The 24,356-nt window shown below is 38.1% G+C and overlaps 1 protein-coding gene across 4 annotated transcripts in view; it reads left to right on the top strand.

The window, feature by feature from the left end:
• AKAP6 (A-kinase anchoring protein 6) overlaps positions 1-24,356 on the top strand; it is a 603,334-nt gene that overhangs the window by 426,046 nt on the left and 152,932 nt on the right. For all 4 annotated transcript variants that reach the window (XM_053594741.1, XM_053594742.1, XM_053594740.1 and 1 more), the window contains 2 exons: positions 511-659; positions 14,912-15,032. In XM_053594741.1, the coding sequence (XP_053450716.1) occupies positions 511-659; positions 14,912-15,032 (270 nt within the window). The remainder of the gene's footprint in view (positions 1-510; positions 660-14,911; positions 15,033-24,356) is intronic.

The following is a 24,356-nucleotide window of genomic DNA, read 5'->3' as shown; positions in this document are numbered from 1 at the left end:
GTCAAAAATAAAGAGAACCAAAAAATGGAATAAAGGTCGATCATCACTATTGAAGAGGTAACAGAAGTAGTACTTGGCTTTTTTATTCTCCACAGAGAAGATATTAGAGAAGCATTCAGAATACGTGTCCATGCAAATGTATGGGTTGGAGCGGAATCTTTAAAAAATATGTGTTACATATGTGGCAATATGAGGAAGATTATTATTGAGGAATTTCACAGAATTTTTATGCAAAGTCTTATCACGCAGTATTATGATCTCAGGGATATTTTGTGATATTTACAGAGTCTTCTGAGGGTTTCTCTATTCAGGTCATATTTTAAGGATGAACTTATGCGATTCAGATCTAAAATATAATTTTGTAATATGCCCAGCTGATCCCATTAAATTCAACTCAAAAAGGAGTAGTATAATGATACGAACAATTCCTGTTCTTTGAACTGTTACACTTCTCTTGCAATGCATTCCTTTTGAATTAAAACAGCAATTCCTGCCTGTTTCCGACTCTAGGCCGAGGTTCAGCTGTGCTACCTGGAAGCACAGAGAGACGCTGTTGAGCAGATGTCGCTCAAGCTGTACAGCGAGCAGTACGCCAGCAGCAGCAAGAGGAAGGAGGAGTTCGCCGACATGTCCAAAGTTCACTCAGTGGGAAGCAATGGGTAGGGAACTATTCCTTTTGTTGTTTTATTCTCAATGATTTTCTACTAGTAGGTGCAGGCAGGCATTTCCTCCCTAGCTAACAGACAGGGAGAAGCTCACCAGGCAGGCATTTTGTGCTTCTCCATTCGTGCCAGAACTGAAGACTGTGGATTTTGTCAGCCTCCATCATCTAACCCAAACTTCCTAACTTCATTATTGTATTTTTAAATACAGCCTTATGATGTTATGAGTGTTTTATGACCACGTTGTATCTACGTATACAGTATTGATCCTTTTTCTCCATAACTTATTTTTTTCCTTATATTTCCTCCCCCTCCCCCCCGCACTTTTAAGCTTCACTATTTCTTTAAAGTCTATTTAAGGAATTCTAAACACTAGAACCTCACTGGAAATTTAGTAGAACATAATTTTCCTGATTAACATAAGAGCTTAATAATTGTTTACAGACCATGAGCTGGATACTTAGCTTCACATAAAGTCAGTTGGTATAATAGACTAACACTTGAATTTGCATGGTCTGTGAAAGGGCCTAACGCCTTCAGGGACCTGCCAACAATTTCCATTCAACTTGAGACATATGGCCGTACTTATACTAACTACCCGTACTATGGAATAGTTAGAGCACATATTCAGATGTTTTTAAATGACTTTAAAGTTATGCAAACATTGTCTCTATATATTTTTCATCTTTTCTGAATCAGTTTTAATATTTAATAGGTGATTATTAAGGAATGAAAGAATACTGATGAAATTTAATTATTTCATAGTTTTAATAACTTAATAATCATAAAAATGAGAATAGTGACCTATTTGACTCTTATACTTCAACCAGACAACAAGGGGAAGAAACTATTCCCCAAAGTTACATTATATGTTAATAGCATTATACAAACCTGAAAGGTGTAACCCTAGTCAAGATAGTCTCTGAAAAGATAGGAGGAAAGAAGCCTTTTCAGACACTTATTTGCATTTACTTTTAAAAGTATGTGTAGTTCTGACTGGACTTATAATCATCATACAAAGTTTTGGGATAAATTAAGTACACAGATTACACATTCTTATTATCAAAACCCAGGCTTCTTAGAATACAGGGAATCAAAGTCATAATTCTGTTTCAGAAAGGAGAAAGGATTTTTCTATGTAATTTCTTGCTTTATCAGTATTAGTATATTTTTTATACATAAGACCTATTATATATATAGTCCGTTCTTGTTAGTTAATTCAGTAGAGATTTATGCAATAGGAAGAAACATAGCCACAAGTATGAAAGAAAAGGTTAAATTTTGAAGCTTGAACAATAAGCTATTTTGAGGCCTTAGTGTGCTTTAATTTCTCTAAATGCCTGAACAGTCTCTGGTGTATATGCAAGCATAAACTTTAGGTCACATTTTCATGTTTTCTAAAAGCCCTGGGGATTGAGCAGCACCACGTGCTTCTGACCCCAGATTCCAAGAACCCCACCTGAGTACTCACTTTGGATTCCACAATCATAAATCTGCCCTGGGAATTGCTTAGTTAACAGCAAGCATTGTTTTGTGAAGTGGGAGTAGGTGAACTTGCCTGATATCCTTTGTTTATGCTCCTTGGGGTGCTGAAGGCTGTGCATTGTGCAGAAATTTAAGAGTGTGCTGAAGGAAAGCCAACAATTTAATATGAAGAACAAAACTCATATACTCCTTTCTATTTTCTGTTTACATACAGAAAAGCATTGTTTGAGAAATGCATGTGGGTGAGGTTATCTGGGGTGTCCTGCCCCTAAAACTCTGTTCCCACAGTGAAATCCTTAATTCTGAAGCTTTAAGAACATAGTTTTGTAAAATTATCTGCTCCAATGATGCATTAACTGTATTAACCATTCTTGTTGTTATATAGAATGAACATTGTTTCTATTAGGTAATTGTGGGACTAGTGTGGGCATTCAGGGGTCTTCATTCCATATGTAGAGATTTGATATACAAAAGAGAAATTATGTTGGTATCCATTTCATATCTTTGTATTTCCTCCTTAAGCCTACATGCATGATAAAAAGATTATATGTACTAATATAGTCAAAAAAAGGAATGAGGCTACTCCAGAAGACTCAGCTGCTACGTAGAATGGTGGCCTTGAATTTCTGAGAAGTTTATATGACCAAAATATCATTTAGAAATTAATTCATAACCTCTCTGGCTTGATGAAAAAGCATGCATCCAGGTGATATATCACAGCTCATATACATCTGTGAATTGTGTCATTAACAATCATAAATATGTGCGGTGGGAGGATTTCCCTGAGTGTATGTGAGGCTGTATGGGCTCTAGAAACAAGTTTGTTCACCTGTGGGAAGCATCTGGCACTGGCCCCAGCACCTCAAAGTGGGACCTGGGCTCCTGGAGGGAACAGCAACGTGTGAGTCCCTGGGGACTGTTAGCAGCCACAGGAGTCTGTGCTTTTCAATTTAAGCAAAATCACTTATTAATCACCTTATTTTTGTTATCCAATAAATATTCATTGGAGGCCTACTACGTACATGGCATGATGCTCTAGAAATAGTTTGTCCAGAACACTTATATTCTGTGTATTTTGTACAATGTTGTAACCATCTCTCTTTCAGATGCCTCTTGCTATTGAGAGCTTATATGATGAAATTTTTCTAATGAATTTCAAAGATGCTATTTAATTCATTAACTATATCATACTTGCTTTTAAAAATTAGTGTAGATTAAAAACCATGTCCTTTGTTCAGTCACTAAATGAGAGAATTGACAGGCAAAAAGTCTGGGTGACTTACTTTTCTGGGATAGAAGCTTTAAGGTAGAGCTAAGACTTCAACTCAGGACCCTGGGTTGAGAATGCGTCAGATAATCCATAAAGTCACTCACTGCCTTCTCTTGTAAGATATCATTTAGACCCTGGATAAACTTTATCCCCCATGATCCTGTGTTTCATTCATAATGTATGAAGTTTGAATTAGGGTATCTTCTTACTGTGGAGAAAGGAAGAGTCTTAAGGAGATTTCATTAAAACCACAAAGAAGTTTGGGCAAAACATTGCAAAGAAGGGCTAAGTCGAAACAAAATCAACCCACTCATTAGTTTTACAAACATCTTTCAGTACTTTCTATGTGGCAGGCTGTGTATGAAGCGCAGAGATTAAAAAGGTGAAAATGAAATGGTTGCTACATGTGGGAGGCTCACAGTTTGATAGAAGAACCAGATGTTTGTAAATAACATGGAATAAAGATTCAAGTTCTGAGTGAGAAACCTGGGTAGGGAAGAGGACAGGGCTTGTTGAAAGCAGAGCTCAATTCTGATTGTGTCAGGTGCAATTGGAGCAGGTCTGGAAAGACAGCAGAGAGAGAGAGAGGGAGGGCTCTGGAGATGAGTTTTGAAAGAGGCTAGGTTGGGGAAAAGCTTTTCACATTCATCTGAAAAACATTTATTGAGACCCACAATGACAGAACACATTGAATTTACGGTCTAGGGAGAGAATGTGGCATTAAGCCAATATTGACCTATGCAGTGAGGGGGAAGGAAAAACAGAGTGGTAGGGGAGCATAGAGCCAACGGGATGGGCTCCGTGAGTTGGCCTGGGCCTGTCATGTCCACTGCACTCACCCCTGCGTCTGGTCCAGTGCCTGGCACATGCAGTTGCTCAATGAATGAGTGGATTCGTGACTGAGTAACTAAAACTGATCTGGGGCTAAAAGTCAGAAGTCAGGGAGCATAGGGCTAGCATATCCAACTGCTGTTTCACAGGACTGGAGAGCAGGGTAGAAAGTTGGAGGTAAGAAAAATACAGCTTTGGGAAAAGGTGAAGTCCAGATCCTAGAGTTAATCCTTGAATTCATGGTTCTTTTTTTTTTTTTTTTTTTCTTTTGAGACAGAGTCTCACTTTGTTGCCCTCGGTAGACTGCCATGAAATTTAGCTCATAGCTCACAGCAACCTCAAATTCTTGGGCTCAAGAGACCATTTTTCCTCAGTCTCCCAAGTAGTTGAGGCTATAGGCACCTGCCACAACACATGACTAGTTTTTCTATTTTTAGTAGGGATAGGGTCTCACTCTTGCTTGAGCTGGTCTTGAACTCCTGAGCTCAGGCAATCTGCCCACATTGGCCTCTCAGAGTGCTAAGATTACAGGTGTGAGCCACTGTGCCCAGCCTGAATTCATGGTTCTTAACCAGAATAGTATATCAGTATCACCTGAAGGAGCAAAAGCAGAAAAATGCCTACTGTCCCACCACTACTGAAAATAATGACTCAATAGGCAGAAGTGAATGATAATGATAATATTCCATTAATAATGCTCACTACCAGTTGGGAATCGTTATTCTGAAGTGTGGTCTCTGGATCAGTACCATCAGCATCTCCTAAGAATTTGTTAGAAATGTCATTTCTGGGTCCCACTATAGGCCTAATGAATTGGAAAGTCTGAGGGTGGAGACCAGCAATCTTTGTTTAACAAGGCTCCCAGGTTATTCTGATGCTGAAGTTTGGAGAAACAACACTTTTGAATAGTGGAGATTTTTAGGCTGGGAATTAATGGAGAATGGATTGGAGACTAAGACCAGAAAGAATTAGTAAGCCTCAGTGACCCATGGGTTGAGGGGGCTGAGGGAAAGAGAACCACTTTGATGCCCCAGTGACTGGATCAAAAAGGAGAAAGAAAATAAGAGTCTTAGGATTCAAATGGCTTTGGGGTAAGTCAACATTTAATATGTATTGAACACCTATTAAGTACAGGCTGTGCTAGACAATGCAGACATGGAGGCTGTGGGTCACAAAGGATGACAGGCATATGTAACTTAGGAACACCTAGAAATGTCAAGGAGGATGGCCTGGGGTCAGAACAGTGTTTCCCTGAGGATGCACGGTGTGCACAGATGGAACCACCAAAGGATGTCTACCATGACTAGGCTGGCTGTTGGCAACAATTTTCTGGTGACAGTGTGGAGAATAGATTGGTTAGGGCAAGATCAGACAGAGGCTGTTCCAGTCATCCAAGCGAGAATTAGTTAGGGCCTGAGCTAAGACAGCAGCGAAGACCTGAAAGAAGGAAGTTGAATTCACAAGGTGTGGTCACTCAGCAGATGGGGGTTGTTGAGGGAGGAGGGTTTAAGAACAGAACTTCACATTTCAGGCTTGTGCACTCTGACTAACGGATGTGTCATTCACTCAGGGAAAGTGAGGAGAAGGAGGGGGAAAGAAGCTGAGTACTGGGGACATAGTTCTTTTGATAATCTGTGGAACGTCCAAGCGGAAATGCCTAGGAAATGTTTTGGGCTTCTCAACTGTCAGTAATTGACTATGGGGGTGGTGGTGGTGGTGGAAGAGGCTGAGAGAGCTAGGAGCTCTTCTCATGATTGACTATACCCCCACCTAGGTGAACATAACATTATCTTTTAGGAATGCATGTTTTAAAAACTATGGGTAATCAGAACATTTTTATTTCAGTTAGAATTTTTCCTGCTGTATTATACAAGGCTTACAAAGTAAAGACTAGATCATTAAGAATTCCAGGTTGTAGCTCTATTGATGGGATTAAAAACTACAGTTGACTACTATTTCCCTTCTTTATCTGTATAGATAAAAGCACTGGATCTTAGATATTAGAATGTCAGATCTGCTCAGATTGCTTCCAACTACATAATTAATACCTATCTCTAGGGATAGTCCTGCATTCGGGCGGCGCCTGTGGCTCAAGGAGTAGGGCGCCGGTCCCATATGCCAGAGGTGGCGGGTTCAAACCCAGCCCCGGCCAAAAACCACAAAAAAAAAAAAAAAAAAAGAAGGGATAGTCCTGCATTCATTCTAGACTAATTTCCTAAGTGAGGAGAGGAAGCGTACTAGATTAGACATTAAGGATAGAATTCAGGTTGGCCCTCAGCTACTTTTCAGCTGTACAGTCTTCATTGGGACATTTACCTCACCAAGATGCAATATCTCAGTCTATAACATGGGATTAGTTATTCTAGTCTATGACATTTTTTTTTTACAGCAAGGAAATATAATAATTAAGAAAATATCTAAAATACCTGGAATGTAATAGATATGTGAAAAATAAGTTAATGAGATGTGAATCGTGCAGCTATTATGTTGCAGGGATTGGTACAAGATGCTAGGAATGAAAAAGATAAGTAAGACTTAATCTCCACAGTCCTCAGTGCTGACAGACACACACAGGACACTTAGATCATTCTTATAAAATAGCAGGCAAAATACAAGGCACAGTGTTATTAGCGGTTCTGAGGGGGGTTCTGAGGAGGTTCTAATCCAGTCTGGTTGAAAGGGGTCAACAAGGCTTACAATATGAAGGAACATCTGAGCTGTCTTAAAAGATGAAGCGATTTTAGCCATTAAAAGGGGGCTGGGTAGAGGGAGGGTAAGAATTTTAGCCACAGAGAGTAACCAGGTAAGGAATGTGTGTCCATGTGTGTTGGTTTAGCAGCATCAGTTGTTGCTGATGCAGAAGGGGCAAAATGATTCCTGACTCTGCTTCCTGGGATCACAAGGGATTCTCAAGCAAGTTCTTAGGGAATTATACCCTTGTGGTGAAGTGAGGGTGTCCAACCTACCGCCCGCAGGCCATGTGCTCATTATGTGAGGACTTTTTTGCAGCTATCATGAAAATTATTCATGGACCTTTTTTGTTTCTCCTCAGCTTTTGTTAGTGTTTGTGTATTTAATGTGCGGCCCAAGACAACTCTTCTTCTTTCAATCTGGCTTAGGCTGGACATCCCTGTTAGAAGATAGCTCAGCCTCATCAGACATGCGCCAGACTTCCTCTGACTGTGGCTGAAATTGGGCAGTGTCTACAGACAGAGATGTAGTCAAGGTTTAGGCTCTGTGTCTAAGAATATGGGAGTGATTCACTCCTCATCCCACAGGCTTTAGTGTAAATTTCCTTCCCAGTGCAAACAGTGTTCATAGGTTATTCCCAAGCACAACAGGCTGAATGAAATGAACTTAAAACAAATGAAAATAGGTAATAGATCAAGGTTTGGCGGGAAAGATGAGTTTATTTTCTGGAAAAAGTACCTCTGGATTGGTATAAAAACACACATACAAAATATATATAGTATATACTAATATATGATAAATTACCATGTATATTTGTGCATAAAATATATAGTAACATATATAGATATGTTTATATATTGTTTTTTATTTATATGTATCTTGTATACAGAAAACACCCCCAAAGAGAAGTAACATTGACAAGTGAAAACAAATAAATCACTATTTAAAATATTACTTGAGTAAACACCAAATTTGCCTCTCTAAATTAAGTAGTAAGAGTAAGATATGCTGAATGACTTTTGTCAACTACATAAGAAGGGAAATAGTCACTCTGGATTTCATTGCCATTGGGTGATCTTTCTGGTTTTCACCAGATAGAAAAGTGTTTCTGTACAGTTGGATGAACATTCGAACTCACTCACAGACTCTGTCCCTGTCTTTCTCTCACACACTCACACACACACTTTGACTATTTTGAATTTCTGTTCAGTGAATATTGTTGGAACATTGCTTCATAAATTGTTTTTATTTTGGTATATGCCAGCCATAAAATGAAGTGCTACTCTTATATGTGCCAGAGTTGAGAACGCACTTACAGATAGATTAAATCACTAGACAACCCAAAGAAACCTTATTCCTAGCATGTATTTCCACTTCCTTCCCCTTTCTCTTGCCTTGTCTCTATCGAACGGTGGCTCAGTGCTCAGTCCAGGCCCTCATTGCTCCTTCCCTGGTACTCTAGTGTTGGGATAACAATGCAGCATGCAATCAAAAGGAGAGAAAAAGTACCTGGGTACTCCTTGGGTAACTGATATTCTGATCGCTCTGTGTTTATTACCATAGTTCTTTGTGAACTAAACCAAACAAAAAATTTCACCACTGGAAATGTATTCATTTGGGGTTATGATATTATGTCCCGTTAATGTGCAACTACATTAAACTAATTGTAGACTCAGACCATCTTCCACTTGCGTGATCTAATGCCATCCATGACAGGAGCCCACGAAGGACAGACCAGGGAGGTGGAAGCACACTTTCTGGGAAGTAGGATTTCACAGTTAACAGTAAGGTCAACTAATACAAAATGTATATATCCCTTCCATCTTAACAATGCTCAATTTATGTACAGTTTTGGGAGGTTGATGAGGGGCCTTGAAGGGGAAGAGAGGTTCTGACAGGGCCAATGAGAAGGCACCTAAGACAAATCTGTTCTACTTCACTTTAGTGTGCGAGCTTAACTCCTTTCTTTAAAATTTATTATTTTGTTCATTCCCCCATTTCCTTCAACAAAGGATTTGAGTCAACTTGCAAAAATATCGCCAGTATTTATAAGAAAATAAATAAATGTTGATTTTATGCATGTTCTCGAGGAGGGCTAAGATTTGGTCTATGCTATCACACCCCCCCAAAATAGAGTGAAATCTTGTCGGTCAGAAAATTCAGTGTCCTAAGACTGAAAATAATTACTTACCAAGTGAAGCACCATGTCTTATGATGTTGAGGCCTGGGAGGAATTTCTCCTGTAGTTTTTTAAGGCGAAGGCAGATGTCTGTGATGCTACACCCCTATAAGAGAAGCCAAATCCCAAGGCAGTTGTTTAATGTAGGCTGCAGAAGTGATGTTAAAGCATTATTCAGCAAGAGCAGTTTTCTCATAAACTGAAACCCAGTCCGAGCACAGACTCCCTGGGCAGAGTCGGCCTCAGTGAAGGATATGGATGAGATCATCTTGGGAGAACTTTCATATTAATCCTGCTACCAGGCTTTTGTTAGGATTGGGAAAAGGACAGTTATTTCCAGGTTGTTTGCTATTGCCTATTAAATCTTGGAAAATTAGTGAAGCCTAGAGTAGGGTGGTCCTTTTAGGAAAGAGTTAGCTCTCCAACTTACACCAGCATGCAGTAGCAGGTCTGGATTTAGTCTCTTATTAACAGACAGTTGATGACATAGGAAGATTTATCTCTTTAAAAAAAAAAAAACACCATCATCTCTTGTGTTTAATTTAGTATTTTATTCATTCCCCCATTTCCTTCAACAAAGGATTCGAGCCAACTTGTAAGAATATTGCAAGTTGTCTTCCTGGCATTGACTTGTGTGGTCTTCCTATCAATTTTTAAATTCTTCAGAATGTTTTCTAGTTCCTTGGGTAGAATTTAGTCCAGAGTATTATCTAAAAATTTGGACAAGGGTTTGATTTCCTGACAGCCTAACAGAATCCTCTGAATATACCCAGAAATCTATATTGATATTTCTAATTTTATGGATAATGTTGGTGATTAGAATTTTATGGAATATATTGATGCTTTACGTCTTTTGTTTCAATAACAGGTGTTTGTAGACAGATAATCCATGAAAAACTGGGCCAGTTATTAACAAGATTGCAGGCTTGATTTTATTTTTCTTAGACATTTTCACATGTATGTGGGTATATATAAGAATTGAGAAAATTACTGCTGTAAAGAACTCCATATTCCTCTTTATTTATTAATAGCAAAGGCAGTCTGCTTTTCTCATGAGGAAGTTGCTCATGAATTTTCATTCAAAATAGTAAATTAGTGCCCACACTTTAATATGTTTAGAGTGGAAAGGGATTCTACATGCAACTGTGCCTATCAGATTTCATGTCTGGAAAGCTAAATTTTATTCTTTAATGATATTATTATTGGGTGAGGTGCCACTGTTGTATCTCCGTCCAGTGCTACGCCACATGGAGTAGAGGATGATGGGAAATTCTGATCTATTAAAATACTCAAACTATATTTTTGTAAGATTTCATTACCACTCCCTTTAGTGTCTTTTTAGAAAACCAGAGACAAACTTCCCTAGGCAAATAATGTGAACAGTGAACACTTAGTGAATATTTGGGGAAAGAATCAATATGCTACAAAAGCTAGGAAAATTGGATCATTTCATAGAACTCCCAACATAGACAGGGCAGTATTTCAGGAACCAGTCTGGTGTTTTTAGATGTTAGTGTGAAATGAAATTAAGCATGCGGAAGGTGGATTCTTAGATGCCCCCAAATATGTGTGTGTATAAAATTATTGACCCTTAGGTAGAAAAACTGCACGAGCTTTTAAGTGTTATCTTTTCTTCAACCCATAATTGCTCTATTTTTGATGATTTCTTAATTTGGTTGTCTGTTTTCATCCAAACCCCTTAGTGGGCCAAGCTGAAACCTCATATATTCATACACACCTCCCATTGATTTCACTTGGGTGAAACTTTATCGTTTAAGCAAAGTTTAAGTTGAAATGCTGAGTTAATGATGCTCACTTTAAATACCAAAGGCTGAATGCATTTATGTATTCAAACACTTAGCTAGTCAAACATAACTCCCATCAGGGTTTAGAAGAAAGATTATTTCTTAAACTATGCCAGCCTCACAAGTAATATATTGCTGTCCAATCTGCAGAAAAATGATACTAAATACGCTTGTTAGTATTTTATTTATTTGGAAAAAAGCCCTGGGACCATTTTTAACCTTAAAAAGGCAGATAAAATAGTGGGTGAGATGTTGAGCAATACTTTGGCAATTACTCACAGTCGTTAAACCCAAACTTATAAATAAACACTAAAAAAAAAATTGCACACCTATTTTACTATAGTCTTGTCTTTATCCCTATTAGATTCTTATACCATGAATATATATATTCATCATTTTTATTTATCTAATAAAAACTTTGAATTTTCTTCCCACTACATGATTGAATTTTTAAACCTCCTAAAATATTATACCTACAACAGAATGTCTAACTCTTTTTGTTGCAAGCCCATTTAAGGTCAAGTGTATGGCAATTTAAAGAAAAAGTATCCAGAATCCCACTTTGGTGATGTGTTTGCTTTATAACACTTCCACAGAGAATGTAACAGATTGAGAGAGTGCTGAAATGGTATGCTTTCAGACCTTTTAACATCTAGGAGATTACCAATGAGAATGAATGAGTTGACATAAACCCAAGCACAATTACCAAGAAAATTTTTATGAGGAAAGTTCCTTCAGAACACTAGTTCTTAAACTCCGATTCCTATAAGATTCTGAGCTACCTGCCACAATTTCAATCACCTCTCTCTCTCTCCAAAAAAGAAAAATCGAGGCATTTGTCCCTAGAAATTCAGGAGAAGTTAGCATTTTCTTCATGGGGATATAGACCCGCCAACCAGTTCTGTGCTACCCTTGATAAATTCACTCCTCTTTGATCTCTTCTGTTTTCCTGCGTAGTTGCTAACACTTTCCCTGGACATATTGTCTTTTATAAAATCACTTTAAAAAACACGTAACACACCTCCGCAAGAAAGTAAACTACTTCCTTACAGAAAAAAGTTCCTTGAAATAACGTGCACATCAAACTGTAGTCATTTCAGAAACTTTCAAAAGGGCCAACGAAGTTCAGTAATTTATTTCCTCTTTGCTTCAAAGCTGCATGTTTGATTTCACTAAATTCGGAAAAATTTTAGGTCTTTTCCAATGTGTGAATTAACGCATGGCCAAGACTCTAAAATGGGCACCAATGCGTTAAACAGAAAATCTTTGTCTTCTGTATTGACACTTTGTGAGAATTTACTGTTGTCTAGGACAACAGTCTGGCCTTCAGTCTGTGCCAGTGAAACAAAATATGATACCGAAGCAAATCAAGGATAAAACCTAAATATTCTCAGCTAGGATGGAAGCAGACTAGACTGGAGAAAGGGCGAGTATCAGTGTTAGGTTTGTCTGTCACTCGCAGGTCTCCAGGGTAGACGGAGAAGTCTTAGGTACATGTAACTAGGAGAGATGGCTTTTGTTCGAAGGCCCTTGATAAGGAGAATCATAAAAGAGGAAAAGCTCAGTAGATAGAAAGGCCTGGTAAAGCCCATGAAGAAATTTCCATAATTCTGAGCATTTTATTATGATATATATATATAATTTATTAAAAAATCTATTTAATTGTTAATTCCCATTTTTACAAACTCCCAGTGACTTTCACTATCGAAAAGAGATGGAGATGAAAGGAATGGGAAGACAAGTAACATTAACTGAGCATCTACTACACGTACTACATCGTAATGATGTTAAGTAAGCAAATGTGCCATCGTGCTCTAGTAAGGACAAGATGTCACCTACAGAATGAATGAAGAAGTCTGTGTGGCACTGGATGCTCTGCTATCAGCGTTTGGGGATGAGATCCGATTAATATTATCTCTGTCCCATGGTGCTCATCCTCAAGTCAACCTTGCCCCCACTGCAGGTTTTTGGTTTCATTATCTACATGCGTTTATCATTATTCAACAGGCACTATGCCAGATACTGAAGATGCAAAAAATAGTAAATCTACCTGCTCCTCCTACCTTTGTTTCCTTCCTATTCTCCAAATATGATGACGTAGAGAGTGAGCTTTCCCTTTCCTTTCCCCCATGCTTTTAATATTTCCTTGAATCACACTGTCCTAATTTTATGGTGGCGTTTCACCTTTCCCCTATCTTTATGATTAAAATGTGGGAGGGCTCAAGGAGAGAGAAAGGGGGACCATAATTCAGGAGGTGTTTCTAAATGGTTATGCCTGTCACATAACCAAATACTCATTAGGTGTTCCTAATTAGTCCCAGAATTAATAAAGAAGCCTGGTGGTTTATTTTTCATTTGTCCCTGTTATAGTGGCTGGCTTGAATTTTTTTTAGTATTTTGAAATGGGATTCTAGTTCAGATTTCACATGTATGCCAGAAGTCCTTGCTACTCGGAGTGTGGTCCATGGACCAGCGATGTTCCACAATTGTTAGACATGCAGAAACTCAAGCCCCACCCTAGAACAGTTACTGAATCAGTGCTTTCACTTCAACAAGATCCTCAGCTGCGCTGTGTGCACCTGAGAAGCTCTGCTCTAGGCCACCACAGCCTTCCTGAAGGTTTCAGCCACATCAACTGTACTCATCATTGGCATTCGGTAAACATTTATTAATCATTTCCACACGTTAGCAAATGGTAGGCCCTGCCCGTGGGTACTTATAGTCCTAATCAAGGATCTTTATGGTAAAGAAATTAAAATAAAATAGACAATTCTAGAGCTAGTTTCTCCCCATCACCAAGCACATCTTAAATATTTTTGGACGGATTAATTAAGATCAAATTGTAAGTTATTAAAAGTGGATGTTCCTTTTCTTGGAAAGCATTCATTTAATGTATAGAGACAGAAATAGTAATAAAATGCCCAATTGATAAGTTCAGGTTCATACCTGAGTTTGCAGCTTCATTCGTGCTGACAGGGTTTTGCTCAGTTACAGTTTGACCAGACTGTGATTTCTTTTAGGGGGATAATTTTAGAGGGAAGGACAAAGTCATAGTTTTTCATCCTGCACTTTCACTTTCTGATCACAGTGTTTTAGGAGAATCTGGGCTTTACTTATTCACTAGGCTTTCAATAGAGAATCACATTAATCCTTTTAAGCTCCTTATTCTAATGATTTATTTTGTTGAAAACTATAGTGATCCTCCTTTGAATTTTAATGATTGCTGGCTATTCAAAGATTCATTGTTTTGACTTCCTGTCCTTACCTTTGTTTCCTACATGTCTGTGGGGAACACCTGTCTAATACGGGATCTGCCAGTGGTTCTCACTGGCTTACTGGAGTCACTCAAGCCTATCTCTGAGTGTTCAGCTGAAATGCTGGCTACTCATCCATGACAATAAATGTAGGATATATATTTGCACAGATAGGCAGATACACAGCCGAGGGGCAGATAAGTGATTTAGTCATTTTCCAGTGAAAATATTTTGGATATTGTGATCATATAGCCAAATTAGTTAAATTAGTATTCTTACTCATATGTCTGTTGGCATGTAATATGTATGGAAAATATAGAAGATGAGAAAGAGGCTCAAATTGGGGGGGGTTCATTTCTCACCCAAGTTTCTGGACCATGTAACCTTCCACAAGTCACCGACCTTCCATATCTCTCCATCTGTTAAGTCGGTGCTCTTTTTTCGAGGATGTAGGAGGGGTCGTTTTGTTCAAGTGCTGCGGATTCTCATCAAGAGTTAGCAAATGGAAATATGAGTTTTGGAACTGCTTGCTGTGTTTTCAAAATCTAAGAGGTGGCTATGGCTCAGGATTGGTTCCTATTTTGCCCACCGTGTAACAACAGGGAGAATTTTTCCCTTCTCTTTCATAGGTATCACTAGCACCCTTGTGGGTTTTCAAGAATATATTATTCTAATATGAGATGTTAACAACTATGCTGTATTTATGCATACTACGTTTTGTGCCTTATCTTCAGGCTTCTGGACTTTGATTCAGAATATCAGGAGCTCTGGGATTGGCTGATTGACATGGAGTCCCTCGTGATGAACAGCCATGACCTGATGATGTCAGAGGAGCGGCAGCAGCATCTTTACAAGGTTAGAACTACCCTTCCTGCCTTTACCTGGGAAGATCTGATTAGCCTGACAAGTCTCTCTCTCTCTCTCTCTCTCTCTCTCTCTCAGGGTATCTTTTCGTTCATTGTATGTATCACGGTGTCTATTAGAATTCCCTTCCCTGTCCCCAAACTCATTTCCATCCCTGGTGTGCTGACAGGCTGCACCGACATCATAATTGCAAGAAAGTTCCCTTTATCACATTCTATTTGGTGTAATTCTATAGAACTACAAAGATTATCTTCAAGATGAAGAGCAATAAATGAAACTGCATTAATAAATAGACTGAAACAAAACAAAGGATAAATGGACTGGTAACGTTTAACAGAATATGTTGTGATTGGAGCACTCAGGTGGGTTCTATCCACCCCTCAAATCTTCCCAGAGAAAAAAGAAATTTCCCTTTGGTTGAGCTTTCTGCTGCCAGAGTACAGGGCTCATCCAATTTAATGTTTATTAGTGATGTGTAGAGCAGACAATTGTCATATTAAGTCAATACATTTGCATGTGATTTAACAAACCTGGCTGGAATCGCACACATATTGATTGCAGGCAATCCATCTAATAACAACGCATATTATTTCTCATGTCTACTAATACACCCTTAACCTAGTGTGTTTTTACCAATTTTACTCAGTCTTAGAAGTTCTTATAAAACAATCATGTGATTTTGACTGGGAAAAAAAAATGGCTGCAAGATTCACTGTGCCTGAAAAAGCTGTCAAGGAGGGAAGAGGAACTTTCCACTGAAATATCAGACTGCAGTAAATCTTCCTCATTTAGGCAATTTTTATTGGAGTAATTCTGACAGTTGTCATCCTTGAATTGCTTTGAGCATATGGCATATTTCAAAGAGCAGATTGTGAATCATAAAAAATAAAATTAATAACTAACCACAGAATCAGCAACAGTATAATGATAAGAAACAACTACCCTCTAGTTTTTTAAAAAATTTCTTACAGAGTAGGAAGTACATTCAAGGTCAAATAAAAATTGACTTCTTTCTTCTCCAGTTTTATCATTTTAAGTTACCTTTCTTTAGTAAATAATTTTAACTTTCACCTCCCCTAAAGAGAAATATCTGTAGTTTTCAAGAATCTGGTTGACTTTAATTAGTATCCCCCCATGGGAATCATGTTAGTTAAGAGAAGATACAAGCTCCCCGAGGACTCGGCAAATGGGAACATTTTACTCTCTAAAAATTCAGTCCAACGTTAATCCAGTTTGTTGACTGTTAGCTGTTTCCTGTATGGATAGCTGTCCACATTAACAACAAAGCTATCCAATATATCTTCTGGCATATGCATTGTTACAGTAACAGTCTCAGCTGAATGTAACCAAAGCTAGGTAATTTCACATTTTATGTCAGGATCAAGAATTGCATATGAAAAATGCCTATAAATCTATATTAATTAATGATAGAAAAATATTTCCTCCCAAGACTTAAGCATTACAAACTGAGCCAAAGGCAAAAATAAATAGAAAAAGGTATCTTATCGTTAGCCATTAAGACTGTATTATACTCACGGTGCCAAATTGCATTCTTTTTTTCTTTTGGATACATTTTGTATTTTGTACATAAGTCACTATTTTTTCAGAAAACAGTGCTATTCTTTGTCAAAATCACATTCATATAATTCACATCACAATTAATAGGAAATCATTGAACAAAAAGTGCAGTCTTCTTTTTCTTGTGGTTTCCTTGTGAGTGCTTTGCCTGAGAATTCCCATTCTGGCATATTAAAGCCCATTGTACCACCTACTCAGTACTGCTGAGTAAGAGTATTTTTCCAAACTTTTTCTGTACTGTGGTTTTTCATCTGTGTCTCATGTCCTGTCACCATTCTTCTGCTTTTAGGTGGTCAACATAGCTCCACTCGTTAGACTGGCACTAACTTTGCATTTGGCTGATAAGCAAAATTAAAGATTGAATTAGAAACCAAGGAGCAGATGCTACAGGTCTGTAGGGTCTTTGTTTATGGGAGGCCCCTAAATTATCTGAGAGGTTTAGAAATCTCTAAAATAATCCTGAGGATATTTACTAAGGAGTCATTATGAACTTGGGGTGGCTCCTGAACTAGAACTGATGGAGGAGGATTAATTCAGGTCTTCCTTAAGAATCCCCAGGTCTCCCAGATCAGCTCAGCATTTTCTTTTTTTTTTTTTTTATTGTTGGGAATTCATTGAGGGTACAATAAGCCAGGTTACACTGATTGCAATTGTTAGGTGAAGTCCCTCTTGCAATCATGTCTTGCCCCCATAAAGTGTGATACAGCATTTTCAACAGTCCATTCCTCTGTTTCATCTTCTTTGCCAGAAGTCAACTGGACTGATGCACTGGGAAAGAGAGGGATTTGTGGTCTGTTGACCATAGAGACCCCTGAAGGAATAAAGTTTTCAGTTGGTCCCCAAGCCTTCCTAGACTTTAAATACAACTTGAGGCACCTTAATCATTTCCAAGCTTTATATTTGTCGGCCCCCAAATATATCAATTCTTTATCAACATTTCTTATTAAGGGTACCATTGACATTTGAAGCAATACAATTTTTTGTTAGTCTGTGGGACTATCCCTTGCACTACAGAACATTGACTCTTCATGTTCCGGACCTGCAACCCATTTCACAGCATTTTCAGCCCATCTCAATCTATCTATATCAGCTTCATTTATTAAAATACTTACAGAACACCAAGAAAAATACCTCGTATTTGTATTCAATACATTGTTGAACAAACACCTTACATGGCTGATATTGAGCTAATAGCTCTTGATTAAAAAGTTAAGGATGAAAATAAAGGTCACAATTCCTGATATTAAGGATGAAGGTAAAACTTTAAAGGAAGATCTTCAGGTGCATGGTGTTAAAACCCTAGTAAATATAAACCAGGACTGAATCTTTGTTCTATCACAACATTTGAAACTTTTGTTCTCCTCTCCCTGGGTGATGAACTCCTTTCCTGGCATAGAAAGTTATGCCCACACCCAGCATGCATTTGTCCTGGGTTGATCCCCAAGGTGCACATTTGGAAACGTCAGAGTAGAGAAAAATCTAATAAGATGGTAGGTAGTGAGAGTTTACGTAGCATTTTCACCATTAGGCACTACCTTCCTTACTTTACCTGTTTTTATATTCTGCTCTCTACTAGAAAGTCATTTGGCCTTCACACCTAAATATGAAACTATAGGTAAATACTCCAAATTACTTACTCAGCAGACCTCCTGAGGGAGATACCTGTTGTGATATTTTGGTTACTCAGCCAGAAAAATACACAAGGAACTTATAAAGACAAAGAATTGGATTTAACAGGCAAAGAATGCATTGATACAGCTTGACATAAGTTAGAAACCTTAATACTACAATGGGCTATAAAGTGGATTTTCTGTTTAAACCATTTCTTGTTATTCTCATATTGTCAGAATTTTAAGATCTTTTTTGAATTAATTTTAAGCTGAAGAGTCATAAGAGCAGCCCAGTTCTTATTAAAGAATTTCCCTCCCTTCAATATACTGTTTTCCTTGTTTTGAGACCAGGACTCACACTGCCCACGTCTTGTAAGCAATATACTGTTTTCCTTGTTTTGAGACAGTGCCTCACACTGCCCGTGTCTTCCCTCCCTCTGTGCTGGTTGCCCTGCCTCTGAAGAGGACCTTCTGTACCTACTTTCTAATAAACATTGGCAGTATCATCAGCCTAGAAAACACAAATGTAGTCCGCTCTTGTTTTCTCTTCCTCAATCTGAGAATTACCTCCAAGGAGGATTTTCTCCCACTCCATCTTTCTCTTCGTTCCTTCTACCTTCCTAACTAGGACAATTTAATTTGTCAAAAGTAACCACCATGATTTTGAAAGTTCAGCTCCTATTTGGACTAGAGTTACGCAGTCAGAATTCATAATCACAGGGAGCTGTCACTCTGCTGGTCTGCGTGTGCATTAACTATTAATGGAGAAATATTTAAAACCCACTTGCGAAGGAAAAGCTGCACTTTTTTTTCATTTCTGCAGATCAAAGGTGGCATTATTCTTGGGCTCAGGGAAGCTCAAGACACCTCCTCTTCCATCCTATAAATTTTATAGATAGAGTGACCTGGAAGCTTTTTGCCCATTGGAGAATGGTGGCTCCGGCTGCTGCTGTCCTTTCCTCCCCCACAGTTACCGCTGACTGTAGCACTGCAAGGGTGTGCCTTTCAGGGGCTCTTCTCTGTGCACAAAGTACTGCCAGGTCTCTATGTGCAGAACACAGCAGACAGAGCTTCTGGTGGATCGTAATCCTAGGTTGGTGTGGAGTTCCAGAGTCCAAGGGTTAATTTCAAGGGCAAAATTCAAAAGTTACAGGCTGGTGATTATTGTTATAATTTAACAAAAGTTGTTTTCAGATAGTATGAAACTCGCTAAAATGCCACATTGATAGATCACTTCCTTGAGTGAATAGCTTAGCTGCTCCTCATCAATAAAATATTAGATTATAGTCATGTACTGCATAACAAAGTTGTGGTCAGTGATAGACTGCATATATAACAGTTGTCCTATAAGAGCATAATGCCGTATTTTTACTGTGCCTTTGCTATGTTTGGATATGTTTAGACACACAAATACTTACCATTATGTTACAGTTGCTTACCGTATTCATGCTACATGCTACAAAGTTCCGTAGCCTGAGCAATGGGCTCTATACCGTGTCCCCACCGTGTGTAGTAGGCCACACCAGCTAGGTTGTATAAATACACTCTATATGACGTTTGTGCGATGGCAGAATCATCTAACACTATAGTTTTCAGAATCCCTGTCAATAAGCAACATATTACTTATACATGATTTGTAAGAGGTTAAAAATAAGGCTTCCAAAAAAATTAAATAAATAAATAAAATAAGCCTTCCAGTTTAAAATTGATGTAAAATAAACATATACTTTAACCTTTTGAAGGTTTGTTACTCATCTGGTTCTGGTTTTGTGAGAAAAATGCAAGTTTCCTTTTTCTTGTATTTTCTTTCTCCATTGGTATGTTTTAATAAACATGTCCTATATGTAAAAGGGAAAGGATCATTTGTTTTGCGTAATAATATAATGGTTTATTAATCAATTATATTTTATCCTGCTATAATTTGAGATTGTTTATAAGAACCAATATGAAATAATACAAATATGTTCAAATTATAAATATGAAATAGAACCAAGGGAAATACAAACAGAACTCTTCTGTGAAAAAGGTAATATGTGGGCAGCGCCTGTAGCTCAGTTATGGCACCGGCCCCATATACCAAAGGTGGCAGGTTCAAACCCGGCCCCTGCCAAACTGCAACAACAACAAAATAGCCAGGTGTTGTGATGGGCGCCTATAGTCCTAGCTACTCGGGAGGCTGAGGCAATAGAATCGCCTAAGCCCAGGAGTTGGAGGTTGCTGTGAGCAGTGTGAAGCCATGGCACTCTACCAAGGGCGATAAAGTAAGGCTCTGTCTCTACAAAACAAAACAAAACAAAAAAAGGTAATATGCCTGCATATAGACTGTTAAGTCCTATAGAATCACTAAAGATGATCCCAGAATTTTACTTTGAGCTTCCTAGCAGTGAAAGCAAAAAGAGAAATAGGTTAAATGATAAAATCTGCATTTTCCATGAAAAAAATGCATATTTTCTTTGAAGAAATTGTTTATTTTGATACTCAGATATGAAAACATTTTCTTTTAAGATTTTTTTACATAAGGGTGAGAATGGTATGGTAAAGAAATTTCTAACCATAACATTTCTTTTTTTTTTTTTTTTTTTTTGTAGTTTTAGACCGGGGCTGGGTTTGAACCCACCACCTCCGGCATCTGGGGCTGGCGCCTACTCCTCTGAGCCATAGGCACCACCCCAACCATAACATTTCTTAAGAGTAAATTTCTAGCCATAAAACTTCCAACATGTGAGTTAATTATTTTTCTATTTATCTGGCTCTGTTGCCAGATAATATATAGAGACAGCTCCCATCAAAAGGTGGCTCCTTTCAGTAATAGCTTGGCCAGGTGGGATTAATAAGAAAAGATGTCAAGGGGCGGCGCCTGTGGCTCAGTGAGTAGGGCGCCGGCCCCATATACCGAGGGTGGCGGGTTCAAACCCGGCCCCGGCTAAACTGCAATCAAAAAATAGCCGGGCGTTGTGGCGGTTGCCTGTAGTCCCAGCTACTCGGGAGGCTGAGGCAGAAGAATTGCTTAAGCCCAGGAGTTGGAGGTTGCTGTGAGCTGTCTGAGGCCACGGCACTCTACCGAGGGCAATAAAGTGAAACTCTGTCTCTACAAAAAAAAAAAAAAAAAGAAAAGATGTCAATATCATGTATTGGAAAGGAGGAGATTATTAGGAAGGTGAGAAATATGTATGTTAAAAAATTAGTTAAAATACTAAGTTAATCAAACAAGAAAGAGCAAAGGAGTAAATTAAAATCATGGGCATGTAAATTAGTACAACCTCTCTGGGACACAATATGGAGATACCTCAAAGAACTAAAAGCAGATCTACCATTTGATGCATCAATCCGAGTCCTGAGTGTCTACCCCAAGGAAAAGAAGACATTTTATCAAAAAGATACTGCACTCAAATGTTTATTGCAGCAAAATTCACAATCGCAAAGAGCTAGACTCAAGCTAAGTGCCCATCAATTTATGAGTGGATTAACAAAATGTGCTATCTATATATCATGGAGTATTACTTAGCCATAAAAAGAAATGAATTAATGTCTTTTGCAGCTATTTGGATAGAACTGGAGACCATTATCCTAAGTGAAATATCTCAGAAATGGGAAAAAAATACCACATGTACTTCCTAATAATTTGGAACTAATTAATGGGCACACATGGGCACAGAGAGAAGTAAAAGTCATTGGAAATCAAGAAAGGGGATGGGGAAAGTGGGGAGGAGTGAAAACCTACCTAACAGCTACAATGAACACTACTCTTCAGCTGATAGACCCACTAATAGTCCACACTGAAGCATTGTGAAAGCTCTCCATGTAACAGAAACATTTGTAGCCCCCTAATGTTTTGAAATTTAAGAAATCATGGGTGGTTGGATGAAAAGATAACAAAATACTAAAAAAAGAAAAGATAATACAAACAAACAATGAAAGAATTGGTTCAGAAAAAATCGGGTAACAGAGAAAGTGGTAAATTTTAAAGGAGTAGGGGAAATGTTACTCTAGAGATTTTGGGTGTTAAAAGACAAGCAACATGACTTTTAAAAGAAATGTGTATGGAATATGATTAGAAATTCAGAGGAATAAGAAATATAGAGTAAAAGAAGAAAAATGGGACATAGTGACTTATTTTTGTAAGTATTGAGGCCAAAATGATGTTGTCATAGATATTAACTGATCGTAGAAAACAGGTTAATTGTTATTCCTATATTTTATAAATTCCAAGATTTCATTCCTGTGGAATAGATCTCTTTTATTTTGCTCTGGACTACATTTATGTAAATAATTTCAGATGTGGTTTGATACCCTCATGACTGAACTTGAGTTCCTAAATAATGTAACGCTAGGCTAGTTCATAGTCAGGGTCACAGTAGCTAGACTTAAAACAGAAGAAAATCCATTAACTTTAATAAAAAGAAATTTCACGTGTTGGTGTATAGAAGTACATGTCAAAAAATTAAATTCTGTTAATTAAGCCTTATGTTGGGATTTTAGTACTGAGTTTTACATCTCTACCTTGATTGTTCAAAATGAAACAAATTACTAGTTATTGAAGCAGTCAAGGTAAAATTGTACCAGATATATCAGGCTCAAGAACTTAATGATAATTTTTCACCTCTTTCCTAGTAGATTAATTGTATAGCTTAATTGTATGCTAGATTAAAACTCCATTAAGATAAGAAGAATATACTTAAAATCATTATAATATTTCAAATAACATTTTTAAAGTGAGCAGAATGGCTAAACCTATGCTGTCTCCACTGCTTATCTAGAAATGAGTTTGTTGTTCCATTTTCATTAAAGTTCAAAAAGTCTTGAGATTAACTGTCATATTAATTTGAACTTTGATGAATCAGTGTTTGCTATGAATACTTGAAGATATTTTTTTTCTTTTTTCTTTTTTGAGAAAGAATAAAACTCATCCTGGAAATGTTAAGGAGAAGAAAAACAGATGAATGTGGTTTCTGAGCAGTGTATGAAACACTGCTCACGCCGGAGCCTGTAATTCCTACTTGAATCACTTTTTTAAAAAGAAAAAAAAAAAAAAGATGTTAAGAGAATAGGATGCCAAGAAAGAGTTGGCTCTGTGTGTGCAGGGGCAAGGAAGGGAAGCCCCGCCAGCAGTTTTTGTCTCTCGCGGGTGAGCCACTGTCCGGAAGGTGCGGCAGCTCTCTGGGCTGCCCTCTGAGGCATTGTGCGGCTCCCTGTCTCCCTGGCCTGGCCAGCTCTGGCCTAGAGTGGATCAAACAAGCCGTGGGGAAAGTTCCCCTCATTTGCATCACTTCTAGACAGCCCTGTCTTACTCTTTGCTGACAGGAAATCACTGTCTTTGTCACCTTTTCTCAGGGCCCTCCTTTTGGCGGAGATGGGCCATGTGACCACGCTTAATCACAACAGGGCTGGCTCGGGGACTCAATGACATGTTTTCCTCAGCACTTCAATAAATGGGCTAGAGGAGTCAGTAGGAAATGACTACATTAATTTTAGAGTGAAAAGATAATTAACACTTGAAGGACTAATGCTACAACCTTTGGAATTATTATTCAAATTAAAGTTAATTTATCAAAAAACTTGTGAAAACTATCTACCCTAATGCAACTGTTTAAAAAATAAAACTTGAGTAGTAAGAATTGGGCAGATTGAAGGGAGAATGGGAAGAAGGTGGGGAGAGAGGGGGTTTGGACAGAGGGGAAGAAACTGAGGGGGAGAGGGGCAGTGGGGCAAATCATAGCAGGCATTAGCTATGTTTGAAAAAGCAACTTAAAGGGGCTAAAACTTCACCATTTGGGGCTGAAGGCTAGAGCATGTAAAACGCTTACTTAGATGATATGAATAGGACACTGGCGAACAAAGCAGCAGTGTGCTCCTAGAAAACTGTGCTTAAAGGAGTTTCCTTGGCAACAGAAATGCAGTTCCAAAAGTAGACAGAACTTTCCTCAGAAAACATACTATTAATAACAACCTTCCGGAACAACTTGGAACAATTTGACGACTTGGCAATAATAATGCCAAGTGTTCTGCAAATTAATCTAACACATAGCAGTTATATTTCTCTTGCCTGTAACTCTGCTGGACCCTACCTAGAACTCATTGCTTTTTAGTGGCACAAATGTGAAAAATATTTCTAAATGCTGTCATGGAA

The sequence above is a fragment of the Nycticebus coucang genome, chromosome 6 (genome assembly GCF_027406575.1).
Source record: "Nycticebus coucang isolate mNycCou1 chromosome 6, mNycCou1.pri, whole genome shotgun sequence".
In the NCBI taxonomy this organism is placed as follows: domain Eukaryota; kingdom Metazoa; phylum Chordata; class Mammalia; order Primates; family Lorisidae; genus Nycticebus; species Nycticebus coucang.
Note: the sequence above shows the minus strand (reverse complement) of the source record. Positions and strands in the feature narration are given on the sequence as shown.